Here is a 15,884-nt window from a genome sequence, read left to right on the forward strand (position 1 = left end):
CCCCACCCCCCGCCTGGAGCAACATCGCACATCGGGGAAACTGAGGCACGGCCATGCGTCACGAGACACGTCACAAGCATTTCCCACATCCTCATAGGCCAGACTCCGGGCTGGGGGCGGGGCCGGACTCCTGCGTTCTCTCTCGGGGGGCGGGACGAGCCAGGAGCCACAGCGCATGCGCACAATCGCTCCGCGGGCTCGGAGCGGCCGTGGATGTGCGCACGCGCGGAGCGGCGGGATGACGGCGGGCGGGCGGGGGGGGGGTGCCGGCCACGCGCAGGCGCACACGGGTCCTGCAGGTGCCGGCCGCGCATGCGCGCCGCGCCGAGGCCATATGAGGCGGACGGTGGCCGGCGGCGGTCCGGAGTCATGGCCGGGCGGGGGAAGCTGATCGCGGTGCTGGGGGACGAGGACACGGTGACGGGCTTCCTGCTGGGCGGGGTGGGCGAGCTCAACAAGCACCGCAAGCCCAACTTCCTGGTGGTGGAGAAGGAGACCAGCGTGACCGAGATCGAGGAGACCTTCCGGTGCGGCCGGGACCACCGGGCCGGGAGAGCGGGGGGGGCGGCCGGGACCACCGGGCCGGGAGAGCGGGGGGGGCCGGCCGGGACCACCGGGCCGGGAGGGGGGGGGGGGCCGGCCGGGACCACCGGGCCGGGAGGGGGGGGGGGGGGCGGCCGGGACCACCGGGCCGGGAGAGGGGGGGGGGGCCGGCCGGGACCACCGGGCCGGGAGAGCGGGGGGGGCCGGCCGGGAGAGCGGGGGGGGCCGGCCGGGACCACCGGGCCGGGAGAGCGGGGGGGGGGGGGGGGCGGCCGGGACCACCGGGCCGGGAGAGCGGGGGGACGGGGGGACGGCCGGGACCACCGGGCCGGGAGAGCGGGGGGGGGCCGGCCGGGACCACCGGGCCGGGAGAGCGGGGGGGGGGCCAGCCGGGACCACCGAGTGGGGGGATGGACCCGGGCCGAACCATCGAGCGGGGCGGGGGGGCGCCGGGTGTCTCCACCGGGCTGGGGGGGGAGGAAGCTGCAGGGCAGCACCACTGGGTGGGGGGGGCGCCGGGCGGCCCCACTGTGCCCCGGAGGGGGCCCCGGTTGCAGCCCCCCCCACCCATCGCTGCCTCCCCCAGGAGCTTCCTGGCCCGCGAGGACGTGGGCATCATCCTGATCAACCAGTTCATCGCGGAGCTGATCCGTCACGCCATCGACGCGCACACCCGCTCGCTGCCGGCCGTGCTGGAGATCCCCTCCAAGGAGCACCCCTACGACGCCGCCAAGGACTCCATCCTGCGCCGCGCCCGCGGCATGTTCACCGCCGACGACCTGCGCTAGCCCCGCCCCCGATGGCGGGGCCCCCCGTGCAGCCCGTCCCGGCCGGGCCGCGCCCCTCCCACTTCCCACGGCCCCTCCCCGCTGTGTCCCTGCGCCCGCTGAGCTGCTGCATTAAAGCGGAGCAGCCCGATTCCGGTCTCTGTGCCGTGGCCGCGCGGGAGCCGAGCCGCCCTGTGGGCAGAGAGCCGGCGGGGAGGGCGCGGGGGTAAAACATCCGCTCTGGGAACCAGCGGAGCTGCCTGATGTGCCCCCCCCCCCAGTCACACACTCCTGCCCCATGGCTGCTCTCTGACCCTGCCGCTCGCTTGTTGCCCTGACAGGCCTCCCCCATCCCTCCTGCAGCCTCCTCTGAGTGCCCCTGCCTTGCTAGTTCCCAGTAGTCACCAGCCTTCTCTCCCAGTGACTCACTCCCAGCCAGCTTCCCTGGGCTCCAGCCGGGGTTTGGGGGGGAGGGGGGAAGCTGCTCACGAGCCTGTCCCATGCCCCGAAGGGGGAAGTGCTGGCGACTCAGCCTCCTGCGGCTCTGACGAATTGCCCCTGGCCTGCAGGGCGAGTCGCTGGGGGGGGTTGCGAGGGCTGTGCACGGTGCTCCCTGGCCCAGGCAAACAGGCCGGGGAGGAGGGGGCTGGGCTGGTGAATCTGTTGCTCCCAGCGTGGGGAGGGGGAAGGCCAGGCTCCTCTCCCTGCCTTAGCTGTGTCCTGCCTCCCAGGTTGTTTTGCTCTGTCCCGGCTGGCAGCGGAGCCCGGAGCTGCCCCAAGCCAGGTTCCTTCCTGACCTGGGACAGCTCCCGCCAGCCAGGGCCGGTCCCAGCCTGGCTCTGCAGCCCTCGCCCTGCCGGCAGCTCTGTCCTGTCCCTGCCTGAGCCTGGCCCCGCCCAGAGCGTGACAGGCCCGGGGGGAGCCTGCTGCTGCCGGCAGGCCCAGGGCTGAGCCGAGGGGGCTGCCTGCTGGTTCTGAGCGGAGAGGGAGGGGCTGATGAGCCAGGAGGGCGCTGTGTGGGGCTGGGCGCCTCGCCGCTGGCACAGCTCAGTCGTGAGGGGTTCGTGCAGCAAGTGGGCTGCCCTAGAGTGAGTGTGGGGCCCGGCATGGGAGCTGGGCATGGGAGGCAGGGTCTGCTGTTAGGGGGACACTGCTAGGGACGCCCGGCAGCCCTCCTCTCTGGGCCTAGAACTGGCTGGGGGGTGCAGTGACACACACAGCCTGGGATGAGCCCCTGCTCCTGCACAGGGTGGCCCTGGTGCCGGCGAGACAGGGCCTTTCCCCTGCCCCGCAGGTGCCAGCCTGCAGCCTGCCCTCCACCTGGGACTTGAGCCAAGGGCCAGGAACGCTCCCCTCAGGGGCTGGGGCAGCCTGTGCTCCTGCCCCAACCCTGCCCAGGCTGTGAGCTCAGCCGTTCCCTCTCGGGGGCTGTCGCAAGCCCTCCCCAGCCACCTGTCACCCCGGTTCTGAGCTGTGCCCCCCCTCTTCAGGGCAGCTCCCTGCCTGAGTGCTGGCCTCAGCCCCCACCTGGCTGCACCACCGACCCCAGCCCCCTGCCCAGCTCCCTTCCTGCCCCACAGGATGCCTGCAGCAGAGCCTTGCACCCTGGCTGTAAAGACCTCTGTCCCCTCAGCCAGGCACTGACACCTCCCCCCTCCCAGCCAGGGTCTGACCCCCCCCCCCCCCCCCGCATCCGTCAGGCTGTCGGCAGACGCGCTGTGGGACACACCCAGAGTATCTGAGGTGCTGCTCAGAGACCGGCTCTCCCAGCCCCACAGCGCCCCCGGCTCCCAGGCTGGCTAAGGGCCCAGACAAACAATCCCCATGGGCACCATGTTGCCACCAGCACTGCTCCAGGGAGGCCCCAGGCCTGGCCCCGCTGCAGCCAGCAAGGAGAACAGGGTCATGAGGTGACGGGGACACAGCGTAGCACAGACTGGTCGGGAACCGGGAGCAGCCAGCCCCGTTCTTGGGCAGAGGGGGAGCCAGGGCCCTGCCCCCATCTCTGCCCCCGAGCCAGCGAGACTCCCTCACACCCCAGGCCACCAGCCCTGCCTTTGTGTAGCGTCCCAGGCAAAATGTCTCACCTGGGCATACCCCCTCCTGATCTCATTGGCCATTGTGTGTGTGGGGGGGGATGCCTGTCACTCCCAAATTCCTGCCCCTGCATCGCTTATGGGGCAATGCCCAGGGAAACTGAGGCACGCACCGAGGGTTGTTACAGGACAGCAGAAATCCCAGGCAGCATGGCAAAGGGCGAAGACCGTCCCCACGTTGCCAGAGGGGTGGAAACGGGTCTCGGGCAATAAAAGGGTCTTCCTGGGCACCCACCCAGCTCAGGGTGCACCTCGGCTCTCATCCCCGCACCTTGGTGCTAAGCCTGGGTCTCAGGTCGCTTACCAGGCCCTTGGGTGCTGGGGCAAAGGGTCCCCACCGGAGGAGGGTTCCCGGAGCCTTTTCTGCCTTCCCCGTGTGGCAGGAATCCCATTGACCTTGCTGGGACGAGAGGGTGGCCGGTCACGAGCCGTCCCCATGGCAGGTCCCTGTCCATGCCCGGCTCTGGTTTGCTCCGAGTCGTGGCTTGGCACCTCCGAGCCAGGCACGTCTCAAGGGGCCGCGGAGCTCTCCCGACGCCAACGGTGGCCAGCCAGGCCCGGCGCCGGGTACGACGACGCAGGCGCACAAGCATCGTGGGCAGAACCCGCGGCGCCACTTTCCGGAGCCAGCGGGCCTGCCCGCTCTGCAGGGGGCACGGGGTCTGTGCATACGGCCAGCAAAGCCCATCGCCCCGGCCCCGGCCAGACAGGCACCTGCTCGCGGTGTCGCCGGCACGGCGGGAATGCCAGTGCCCTCCCTTGGCACAGCACCTTCCCCCGGGGCTGGCACCGCCGAGTGGTTCCTCTTGCAAGCCGGCTGGGGGATTCCCAGAGCACCCGCCTTTCCCACCTAGGCCAATACAGTCAGGCCCCCGTCTGATCCAGGGGGCAACTGCCCCCCCTCACCCAGGGTCCAGTACACACAACAGCCTGTGAGCAGTGATGCCCAGTGCTGGTATCTGCCATCCCTCAGGGGCTGCTGATGGGGGGCGCCATGATCCCAGGGGGGCCTCCGGTGGGGTGACCACCAGAGCACGGCGCTGCGTGGAGACACCCCTGCCCGGCCTCGGGGCAGCCCCTTGCCCCCTGCCTCTGTGAGCCGGGTGTGATGCAGCTGCCACGGCGACACAGCTGACAATGGGCGGGGGCAGCAGGGATGGGCCCGGAGCCCCAGGCTTGTGCCCGGAGGCTGCTGGGAGCAGGGGGTTGATTGGCGGGGGCGCCCCGCAGACCCCGGCATGGCGCGCCAGCTGAGCATGGACACGCAGCAGCAGGACTTCTGGAAGGAGGTGTACCTCAAGGAGCTGCTGGTCCGCTTCAACTGGCACCAGCGCTACGGGGCGCCCGTCCGGGCCCGGCAGGAGCAGCTGCGCCAGGGGCGGCCGACGGCCCAGCCGCCGCTCAAGCTGCCCGCCATCCCGGCGCCGGCGCCCGAGGCCCAGAAGCCGCCGGAGGAGGAGCCGGCCGAGGCCGCCGGGAGCGTCCAGGAGGGGGAGATGAAGCCGGTGGCCCCGGAGGTGCGGCAGCTGCTGTACCAGGGCATCTCCCACGACGGCGAGGGCCGGCGGCGCTACCTGCACCGCCGCACGGCCAGCCCGCCCGAGGACAAGTACCACAGCCCCGTCACCACCAACTTCGTCTACGGCTGGCAGATGGGTGAGCCGGGCGCGGGGGCAGAGAGCCCGGCCCACGGCTCGCTCCCAGCTGGCTCCTTAGCCAGGGCTGGGCACATGGGGCCGCTGCAGGGCACGGGGAGGCTTCCACCAGGTGGCGCTCTATTGGGGCTGTGCCTCATGCCTCCAGAATGGCTCTGTGCCATTGGCTGCGACCGCACGGTGGACTGGGCTCATTTGCATATGCAAATCTTTTGTGGCAGCAGCTGGCTCCGTTGGCTGGGGGTTCCCCGCCTGGCTGGGTCCCTGGCTGGCCCAGGGCGGGTCAAAGCGCCAGGGGGAGCAGCGCTGCCTCCTGGGTGGGATGAGCCCTATTCTGGTGTGTGTCATAGTCCCTATATATGCTGGGTGTGATCGAGATTCGCCAGTGGTTCCACAAGCGGGGCCAGGGGAGAATGCAAGGAGTTGACTCCCCAGTAAGCTTAAGTCTATCGGGTATCGACTACTCGACCACTCTCCTCCCGCCCTCGCGGAGAGGGGCAGATCAGGGTGAATTGCTTAGAGACGGGGCTACTTCCAGCCCCAGCGTGGGGGGCCATCGCTAGCAGGCCCCCAGCCAGTCACACCGAGCACGGCTGTTGCCACACTGGCCAGCCAGGAGTCCCCCAAGCAACCCCCTAGGACACCCAGCGCTCCCTGCCCCCCACCCAACCCAGGTGAGGGTATAAACCCACCTCCCCACAGGTTCTCCCACACCCAAAGGAGCAGTCACCGTCCCAGGGCAATTTACACCCCAGATCTCACCCCACAGAGCGCGTGGGGCCGGCCCTTGAGCCTCTCCAATCCAAAGGTTTATTAAGAAAGAAAAGGTTGAGAGGAAAAGGAATCACAACGCCCCCCTGCAAAGTCCCCGGGGCAGGCGGTGGAATCCACGGCTGTCGTTAAACGTTCTGGAATCCCGTCTCTGCGGCGGGAGCATCCGTCCTCCCGGGCCCCGTCCGCTGCCCAGCCGCTCCAGGGGTGACACGCTGGCCTGAGGACAAAGCTGAGGACCCCCAGGGCCCTGTGGCCCCCTTGCCCACGCGGCGGATACCCCGTTGCTCTCCTGGGGCGAAGCACAGCCCCAGGTGGAGTGTGTCCCACCGGCACGGCCCCTGCCCAGGCCTTCGCCGCCAGGCCTCCCCGCGGGGTGAGCGGTCCCCTCCGCCGCAGCTCGGCCCCACTTCAGGTGCATTGTCAGTCAAGTGCAGCCAGTCCCTGGACGCGTGGCCCTTCCGCAAGAGGTGGGCGGCGCCCGCGGGGGCTCCCCGAAGCCGGGACTGGGAACCCCAGCCCAGAGACGTCCCCCCGACGAACCCCACAGGCCGGCGAGCCGCGGAAACAGCCGCAGCAAAGCCCCAGTCTCGGTGGGCCCCTCCCTTGGTCACGCTGTGCAGTATCCGGCGCAAACACCCCCCCCAGTTTGGACGACCCCTGGAGACGTCGATAACGTCCCACTAGCCCTGCCCCCCCCGGCCACATGCCACAGTCCTCCCCCGCCCTGACATGGTCGTGGGGCATGTGGGGGGGAAGCAGAGCCCTTGTCCCTGGGCAGGGCCGTGCCCCCACTCTGGGATTGCCCTGTATACCGGGGACCCCCACCCTGGAGGGAGAGATTGGGTGCCCAGCAGTGCGGGGGTGGGCGGGCAATGAGTCAGCTGGGGGGGCTGGGGATCCCCCAGGTTCTGGGGTGTCCCCCGGCTCACTGCCCCCTCCCCTTGTGTCTCTGCCCAGGGAAAGTCACCAACGTCTACGTGTCCCCGACGCCCAAGTGCCGCATCGAGAGCTTCTTCCGCAAGAACGGGGCCTTCTCGCTGCTGGACCCGCGGGATGTGGCCCTGTGAGAGCCCCCCCAGGCCCCTCTGCCATGGGGCTCTGGGCTTGGGGCCAGGCCGGCTGCTGGGGGCACGGGGCTCTCCTAACACGACCGCCTGGTGCTGCCGCCGGCCGGCTCCGCGCATCCTTCACCCTCCCCCCGGGCCCTAACCCCACGTACGGCTCGTGGGCCTCCCCTTCAGCCACCTCGACATGAGCCATGGGGCCGCCCGAGCAGGATCGGGGCTCCAGGAGTGGGTGGCCGGGGCCCCAGGTCGAGCCAAGGGTGGCTCTTGGGACCCCCAGAGAGCAAACATGGGGGGCAACGGGTAAGGGGGCTTGGGCCCCACAGCGCCTCTGAGCCTCTCTCCAGCCCCTGGGGATGGCCCCTGCACTGAAGCTCCTGTTCCCACGTCCCTGCCCCAGCCCCACAGCACCTCCCATGCCCCAGCTCCATAATGCCCCCATACCCCTGCCCCACGGCACCTCCTACGCTCCGGTTGCCCCAGCCCCACTGCCTCTAGCCAGCCCTACCTCAGCAATGCCCAGAGCGGCTGGGGGGCAGCCGCAGCCATGGGGCTGGCCTATGGGGCAGGGTGTGCCTGGCTCAGGTGCACCAGGCCTGCGGGGGCACTAAACCCGTTCCGGGATCCAGCCTCCCACAGCTGCTCCCCGCCCCATAGCACTGCAGGTGGGGCTGGCTCCCTGGACGCCCCAGGGGCTCCGTGCTCTGCTCCCTGCTCAGTGGGGGTCAGCCAGGGCCTCCGGCAGTGTGACCCCTTCAGATGCCCCCCCCCGGCTCCAGGCCCCCGCCCCCGTCATGCCCATCTGCCCCTTCCTTGTCCTTCTGGCCAAGCTGGTCGCCAGGCAACGGTCTGGGCCCAGGCAGCCGGAGCCCCTCGCCCGTGAGTCCCGCCCTGAGCGCCACACCGGGGAAACTGAGGCACGCACGCTAGTCCGACAACACGTGACACAACGTCCCGACTTCATCGCAGGCTGCGTCCGGGCGGGCCCTGGTGGCAGGGCCATGCCCACGCGGGAGGCAGGGGAGGGGGCGCTCAGGCCTGCCCCTCCCGGCTCACGTCGCTGCCCTCCTGCCCCGGTGCCGCCAGCGGCTCCAAGAGCTCCTGGAAACTCAGCGTGTTCCTGGGGAGAGAGCGGTGTGGGTCAGCCCGGGCCGGGGAGCCGGGCCCCTCTGGGCTAGCGGGGGGGGGGGGCAGCGAACCCCAGCCTTGTGGGGAGCAGCTGCAGCAAGAGCACAGGGCAGCCCCTGCAGCCAGCTTTCCGGCCCCACTGCCCCTTGGCGCCACGGCTCCCTGGCCCCACTGCTCCCCAGCCCCACTGCTCCCCAGCCCCACAGTCCCCCGGTCTCTCACTGCTTCCTGGGCCCCCAACCCCACTGCCCCACGGCTCCCTGGCCCCACTGCTCCCCAGCCCCACTGCTCCTTGGCCCCACAGCTCCCCGGCCCCACTGCTCCTTGGCGCCACAGCTCCCCGGCCCCACAGCTCCTTGGCGCCACAGCTCCCCGACCCCATGGTCTCACTGCTCCCTGGCACCACTGTTCCCAGCCCCACGGTCCCCCAGTCTCACTGCTCCCTGGGCCCCCAGCCCCACAGCTCCCTGGACCCACAGCTTCCCAGCCCCATGGCTCCCCGGCCCCACTGCTCCTTGGGCCCCCAGCCCCACTGCCCCACAGCTCCCCAGCCCCACAGCTCCCCAGCCCCACGGCTCCTTGGCCCCATGGCTCCACTGCCCCATAGCTCCGCCGCCCCACAGCTCCGCTACCCCATGGCTCCTCAGCCCTACTGCTCCTTGGGCCCCCAACCCCATTTCCCCACAGCTCCTTTGCCCCATGGCTCCCCAGCCCCACTGCTCCTTGGGCCCCCAGCCCCTCTGCCCCACAGCTCCCCGGCCCCATGGCTCCCCAGCCCCCCAGCTGTGTCGCTCCCCTGGACACCTGCCTGTGGCGCCGGGCCTCCATGCCGTGCGTCCGCTCCCGCTTCACCTGCTCCAGGTGCTGCTTCAGCGCCGCCCTCTGCTGGGCCTGCGGCTGCGGCTCCGCGGGGGGCTGGGGTCCCCCCGGGAGATCCTCGGCCGACCTGTGCCTGGCGATGGAGAGTCGCTCCTGGAACTGGGGTGGGAGAACCCGAGGCTGAGAGGGGCCGAACCGGGGCCCTTCGCCGGGCGCAGCCCTGCCCAGGGCGCGTCGTGCCCTGCGGCCCTGGCTCGGGGCCGGGCGGGGCAGAGGACTGGGGCCAGCGCCTCGCCGTGGGGTGGGGCCCCGCCGTGTCCACTCGGGGCCAGCCGGAGGCTGCCGCGCCACGTGGGGTGCCAGGGCGCCCCGGGATTCGAACTCCCCACGGAGCCCTTCAAGACTGAAGGGAAAAACAACTGAGGAGAGTTGGAAGTATTTCAAAGGGACGTTGTTAAGGGCCCAAAAGCAAACAATTCTGCTGTGTAGGAAAGATAGAAAATATGGCAAAAGACCAGCTTGGCTTAACAAGGAGATCTTGCACGATCTCAAAATAAAAAAGGAGTCATATAAAAAATGGAAACTAGGACAACTAACAAAGGATGAATATAGGCAAGCAACACGGGAATGCAGGGGCAAGATTAGAAAGGCAAAGGCACAAAATGAGATCAAACTAGCTACAGGCATAAAGGGAAACAAGAAGACCTTTTATAAATACATTAAAAGCAAGAGGAAGACCAAGGACAGGGTAGGCCCACTGCTTAGCGAGGAGGGAGAAGCAGTAACAGGGAACTTGGAAATGGCGGAGATGCTCAATGACTTCTTTGTTTCGGTCTTCACCGAGAAGTCTGGAGGTGTGCCTAACGTAGTGAATACAAGCAGAGAGAGGGTAAGTTTAGAAGATAGGATACACAAAGAACAAGTTAAAAGTCACTTAGGAAAGTTAGATGTCAGCAAGTCACCAGGTCCTGATGAAATGCATCCCAGGATACTCAAGGAGCTGATAGAGGAGGTATCTGAGCCTTTAGCTATGATCTTTGAAAAATCATGGCAGACAGGGGAGATTCCAGAAGACTGGAAAAGGGCAAATATTGTGCCCATCTATAAAAAGGGGAATAAGAACAACCCAGGAAACTACAGACCGGTCAGTTTAACGTCTGTCCCAGGGAAGATAATGGAGCAGGTAATTAAGGAAATCATATGCAAACACTTGGAAGGTAATAAAGTGATAGGGAATAGCCAGCATGGGTTTGTGAAGAACAAGTCATGCCAAACTAATCTGATAGCTTTCTTTGATAAGATAACGAGCCTTGTGGATAAGGGAGAAGCGGTGGATGTCATATACCTAGACTTTAGTAAGGCATTTGATACGGTCTCGCATGATATTCTTATTGATAAACTAGGCAAATATAACTTAGATAGGGCCACGATAAGGTGGGTGCATAATTGGCTGGATAACCGTAGTCAGAGAGTTGTTGTTAACGGTTCTAAATCCTGCTGGAAAGGGATAACAAGTGGAGTTCCTCAAGGGTCTGTTTTGGGACCCGTACTGTTCAATATCTTCATCAATGATGTAGATATTGGGATAGAGAGTACGCTTATTAAGTTTGCAGATGATACCAAACTGGGTGGGGTTGCGACTTCTTTGGAGGATAGGGACATAATTCAAAATGACCTTAGCAAGTTAGAGAAATGGTCAGAGGTAAACAGGATGAGGTTTAATAAAGAGAAATGCAAAGTGCTCCACTTAGGAAGGAACAATCAGTTCCATACATACAAGATGGGAAGCGACTGTCTAGGAAGGAGCATGGCGGAAAGGGATCTAGGGGTCATAGTGGACCACAAGTTGAATATGAGTCAACAGTGTGATGCTGTTGCAAAAAAAGCAAATATGATTCTAGGTTGTATCAACAGGTGTGTTGTAAGCAAAACTCGTGAAGTCATTCTGCCGCTCTACTCTGCACTAGTTAGGCCTCAGCTGGAGTACTGTGTCCAGTTCTGGGCGCCACATTTCAAGAAAGATGTGGAGAAATTGGAAAGGGTACAGAGAAGAGCGACAAGAATGATTAAAGGTCTAGAGAACATGACCTATGAAGCCAGGCTTCATGAACTGGGCTTGTTTAGTTTGGAAAAAAGAAGATTAAGGGGGGACATGATAGCGGTTTTCAAATATCTAAAAGGGTGTCACAAGGAGGAAGGAGAAAATTTGTTCCTCTTGGTTTCTGAGGACAGGACAAGGAGTAATGGGCTTAAAGTGCAGCAGGGGAGGTTTAGATTGGACATTAGGAAAAAATTCCTAACTGTCAGGGTGGTCAAATATTGGAATAAATTGCCAAGGGAGGTGGTGGAATCTCCCTCTCTGGAGATATTTAAGAACAGGTTAGATGGACATCTGTCAGGGATGGTGTAGACGGAGCTTGGTCCTGCCTTGAGGGCGGGGGGCTGGACTCGATGACCTCTCGAGGTCCCTTCCAGTCCTATGATTCTATGATTCTATGACCCCCGGGGGCACCCAGGGCAGGACCCCCCGGGCTCAGCCCAGCCTCACCCGCAGCAGCTGCCGCTCCTTGTCCCAGCGGTGCTTGCGCCCACCTTCCCGCTGCAGCTCCGCCAGCCTGCGCACGGCCGCCCGCTGCTCCCGCCCGGCGGGCCGGATGAACGCCTGCTCCCGGCGCAGGGGCCAGGGGCGCGGGACGGGCTGCGGTGGCACCCGCGGCGTCAGCGAGGCCGGAGCAAGGGGCCCGATGGCGCCAGTTCCTCACCCCGGCCGGGACCCTCCGTCGGGGAGCCAGGCCGGGCCCCCGGCCGCTGCACCTCCCAGCCACAGCGCCCCACATGGGCAGGCCGGACCCCGCACCCCTCCCCTAAGCACCCCACAGCGCTAACCCCTTGGGACCGCCCTCGGGAGACGGGCGCCCCCCAACCCACCGGCCACGCCCCAGGGGAGACGGGCACCCCCCAACCCGCCAGCCCCGCCCCAGGGGGGACGGGCGAACCCCCAACCCGCCGGGCCCGCCCCAGGAGGGACAGGCGCTCCCAACCCACCAGCCCCGCCCCAGGGGAGACGGGCAAACCCCCAAACCGCCGGGCCCGCCCCAGGGGAGACGGGCAACCCCCAAACCACCGGCCCCGCCCCAGGGGAGACGGGCACCCCCCAACCCGCAGGGCCCGCCCCAGGGGAGATGAGCACCCCCCAACCTGCGGGGCCTGCCCCAGGGGAGATGAGCACCCCCCAACCTGCGGGGCCCGCCCCAGGGGAGATGAGCACCCCTCAACCCGCCAGCCCCGCCCCAGGGGAGACGGGCCCCCCCCAAACCGCCAGGCCTGCGTGGCTAAGGAGCCCCTCAGCTCATGGTACAGGCCCTCCCCCAACCCCTCCCCCCCCCATGGGCCCTGCCTCCATCCCCTACCCCAGCGCTGCTCCCCGACGCCCCTTCTTACCAGGCGCGGCTCCGTGGCTTCCCCTCCTCGCTTGCCGTGCTGGGCCCCCCAGCCGGGGCTCACGCGGCCGAGGGTTGCCTGCTGCAGCAGCGGGGTGCCCATGGGGCTCTGGCCAGGACGCCCGGGGCCGGGTGGGGAGGGGCCAGCAGCTTGCAGTGGCTCCAGGAGCTGACGGTCCCATGACCCGCTCTGGGCAGCGCCCCGGGCCGGCAGCGCCCCCCATTGCTGGGCTTCCTGGGCCTGCGGTTCCAGTGTCCCCTGGCTCCACCAAGGCTCCAGCGCCAACGGGGCAGGGCCCTGGGCCTTGAGCGCCTCCAGCAGCGACTCCTGGGGCTCAGCCGCCTCCGGCTCCATTTCCACCGACTCGGCGGCTCCCGGCTCCCTCGGGAGCACCCCACGGGGCAGCGAGGCTGCTGGAGCCCTCTGGGGGGTGTCCCGGAGCTGGAGGGCCTCTGGCTCTGCCACCCCCGGGGTTGCCGGCTCCCTTCGTGCCAGATCCCGCTGCAGGGACTCCCGCGGCGCCTCACCCACCAGCTCCCTCGTCTGCCTGGTCTCCGGCTCCCGGCGCCGGGGGGGCTCCACCTCGTGCGGCAGAGCCCCCCAGGGCTGGGCCGTCTCTGGTCCTCTCTGGGCCTGGGCCAGACCCCTAAGTTCCTGGGGCTCTAGCGCCTCCCTCAGCAGCTCTGCTTTGGGCTGCTGGGCCCCTGGCCCCCGTCCCTGGAGCAGAGGGACCTGGGGAGCCCCAGGAGCGGAGGGCTCTGGAGTTTCCTGGGACTGGAGCTGCGGGACCCATGGCCGGCCCTGTTCCTGGGGCTGAATTACTCCGGAGTCCAGCTCCATCGGGGTGCCTGGCGAGCCCTGGGCCTCCGCCGGCATCTCCTCCCCCAGCGCGGTCCCCTGCGCCTCGCCCCTCCCCGGCCCCAGCGGTGGGGCTGGTCTCAGCTCCCTTGGTCTGTGGGTTTGAACCCCGGGGGGGGCCCCCAGCACAGCTCCCGAGGGCTCCGTCAGCCGGGACCCCCAGGACTCTAGCGCGCTCTGCGGCGTGGCCCCGGGCAGAAGGGGCTGTACCCCCCTGGGGGCTGCTGGCTCCCTCCCTTCCTGGGGCTCCCTCAGCGGCGGCTCCGAGGGCCCAAGCGGCTCCAGCTCCCTCCCTGGAGATCCCTGAGGGAGTTCGTGGGGCTCCGGGGCCCGGGGCTCCCTATGTCGTGGCCCCTGGGAGCCAGTAGGCTCCCGCTGGAGCTGGCCGGCCTGCCCCGCCCTCCAGCCCCGCGGCTCCAGGCCCTGTGGAGCGCTATGTTCTTGGGGCGCCAGGGCCTCCGGAGCCCCCTGGAGCTGAGGGGCCTGACACAGCCTCTGCGCATGGGGCTCCCTCAGCAGAACCTCCGGGGGCTCAGCGGCCCCTGGCGCCCTTTGCAGCCTCCCTGGGGCCTCATGGGTCTCCGTCTGCCTCCGGGCAGGCTCCAGGCTTTGCGGCCCCCCCGGGCCCTGGGCAGCACGACGGGCCCGGGGCTGGCCGGCCTCTGGCTCCGCGGGCTGAAGGGACACCGGGTCCCTTTCCTGCTCCCTCTGTGGGGATCCCTGGTGCTCCAGGGCCTCCGACGGCCTCAGCGGAGCCTCCGGGTCCCTTTGCTGCGGCTCCTGGGCCCGAAGGGGCCCCAGCTCCCTCGGAGGGGGCTCTTGTCCCACCCGTCCCCTCGGCGGAGATCCCTGCGGCTGACGGGCCGCCGGCTCCCTCGGGGCTGGGCCCTGTAGCATGGAGGCCTGAGCGTCCCTCTGCTCTGGGGGCTCTAGCTCCACCCCCTGCAGTGGCCCCCCGGCTGGAGGGGTCTCCGGCTCCCTCTGAGGAGGCTCGAGGGGGTCCAGCCCCATGGGCTGCTGGGGCTGCAGGACCAGTGGCTCCCTCCTTTCAGGGGTCACTGGGTCTCCTTCTGGGGGGCCCTGGGCCTCAAGGGGCTTCTCGTGTGGGTCTCCCGGGGCCCTGGGCTCCCCCTGCTCCTGGGGTGGGGCCTGTGGCACTTGGGGCTCGAGAGCCACCAGCTGTGTTGGTGGATCCTCCTGGAGTCGATAGGCCCCTGGCGCCCTTTGTCCTTGGTGCTTGAGGGCCTCTAGCGCTCTTCCTCCTTGGCGCCCAAGAACCTCTGGCTCCCTCCCTTCTCCCTTCTCAAAGGCCTCCAGCGCCCTCCCTTCTTGGGGCTTGAGGGCCTCCAGCGCTCTTCCTCCTTGGCGCCCAAGAACCTCTGGCTCCCTCCCTTCTCCCTTCTCAAAGGCCTCCAGCGCCCTCCCTTCTTGGAGCTCAAGGGCCTCCGGCATCCTTCCTCTTTGGGGCTCAAAGGCCTCCGGCGCCCTTCCTTCTTGGGGCTCGAGGGCGTCCGGCGCCCTTCCTTCTTGGTGCTCGAGGGCCTCCGGCGCCCTTCCTTCTTGGTGCTCGAGGGCCTCCGGCGCCCTTCCTTCTTGGGGCTCGAGGGCGTCCGGCGCCCTTCCTTCTTGGTGCTCGAGGGCCTCTGGCGCCCTTCCTTCTTGGGGCTCGAGGGCCTCCGGCGCCCTTCCTTCTTGGGGCTCGAGGGCCTCCAGCATCCTTCCTCTTTGGGGCTCAAAGGCCTCTGGCGCCCTTCCTTCTTGGTGCTCGAGGGCCTCCGGCGCCCTTCCTTCTTGGAGCTCAAGGGCCTCCGGCATCCTTCCTCTTTCGGGCTCAAAGGCCTCAGGCGCCCTCCCTTCTTGGGGCTTGAGGGCCTCCAGCGCCCTCCCTTCTTGGAGCTCAAGGGCCTCCGGCATCCTTCCTCTTTGGAGGTCAAGGGCCTCCGGCATCCTTCCTCTTTGGGGCTCAAAGGCCTCCGGCGCCCTTCCTTCTTGGGGCTCAAGGGCCTCCGGCGCCCTACCTTCTTGGGGCTCGAGGGCCTCCGGCGCCCTTCCTTCTTGGGGCTCGAGGGCCTCCGGTGCCCTTCCTTCTTGGGGCTCGAGGGCCTCTGGCACCCTCCCTTCTTGGCTCTTGACAGCCTCCAGCTCCCTCTGTAGCCCCTGCTGGGCCGTCAGCAGAGACTCCAGAGGCTGCCGAGTTTCCAGCTCCCGCCGTCCCTGGGTTGTCCCCTCCGGCTGAAGCGGGTGCAGCTTGTTCTGGTCTGGGAGGACCCACTGTTCCCTCTGGGGGGGTCCCGGGGCCCTGGGGTCTTGCAGACACCTGCACTCATGGGGCGGCAGGGCTCCCGCTTCCCTCTGCGGTGCCCCACACGCCCGCGTCTCCGGCAGCTCCCCTGGCTCGCTCCACGGCGTCTCCTGGGGCTTCGCCAAGACAGAGCCGGACACTCGAGAGCCTCTATCGCCCCCGAGCCCAAGGAGACCCCCAAAGCCCAGCGTAGCCCAGGGATAAACCCACTGCCCTGCCTGGGGCCACTGGGCCCCCCCATCCCTGCTCCGCCGGAGCCGTGGGGAGCCCTGCCCCTGGGGAACAGCAGGGGGCACTCCGTGGGCCACGGGTTATAGCAGGAGCGCCCAGAGAGCCGGGCAGGTGCTGCCCCATGGTGGGGCAGTTGGCTGGGGCTGGCAGGACCCTCCCCGGCTGGCATGTCACCCATGCAGCTCCCCCCCCCCGCCCCCCCGTCC

The 15,884-nt window shown here is 67.8% G+C and overlaps 2 protein-coding genes across 2 annotated transcripts; both read left to right on the forward strand.

Moving 5' to 3' along the window:
- The first annotated feature begins 316 nt into the window (after window positions 1–316).
- Window positions 317–1,461, forward strand: ATP6V1F (ATPase H+ transporting V1 subunit F). The gene is made up of 2 exons (XM_075924935.2): window positions 317–527; window positions 1,130–1,461. The coding sequence occupies exons 1-2, from the start codon at window positions 370–372 to the stop codon at window positions 1,329–1,331; spliced, it is 360 nt and encodes a 119-aa protein (XP_075781050.1). The 5' UTR covers window positions 317–369; the 3' UTR covers window positions 1,332–1,461.
- Window positions 1,462–4,538: 3,077 nt separating this feature from the next.
- Window positions 4,539–7,003, forward strand: SPMIP1 (sperm microtubule inner protein 1). Its single transcript, XM_075924922.2, has 2 exons — window positions 4,539–5,062; window positions 6,793–7,003. Exons 1-2 carry the CDS (start codon window positions 4,645–4,647, stop codon window positions 6,900–6,902), a joined length of 528 nt encoding a protein of 175 aa, XP_075781037.2. The 5' UTR covers window positions 4,539–4,644; the 3' UTR covers window positions 6,903–7,003.
- Window positions 7,004–15,884: the final 8,881 nt, after the last annotated feature.

This window comes from Pelodiscus sinensis, chromosome 1, assembly GCF_052426305.1.
Source record: "Pelodiscus sinensis isolate ZL-2025 chromosome 1, ASM5242630v1, whole genome shotgun sequence".
NCBI classification, from domain to species: domain Eukaryota; kingdom Metazoa; phylum Chordata; order Testudines; family Trionychidae; genus Pelodiscus; species Pelodiscus sinensis.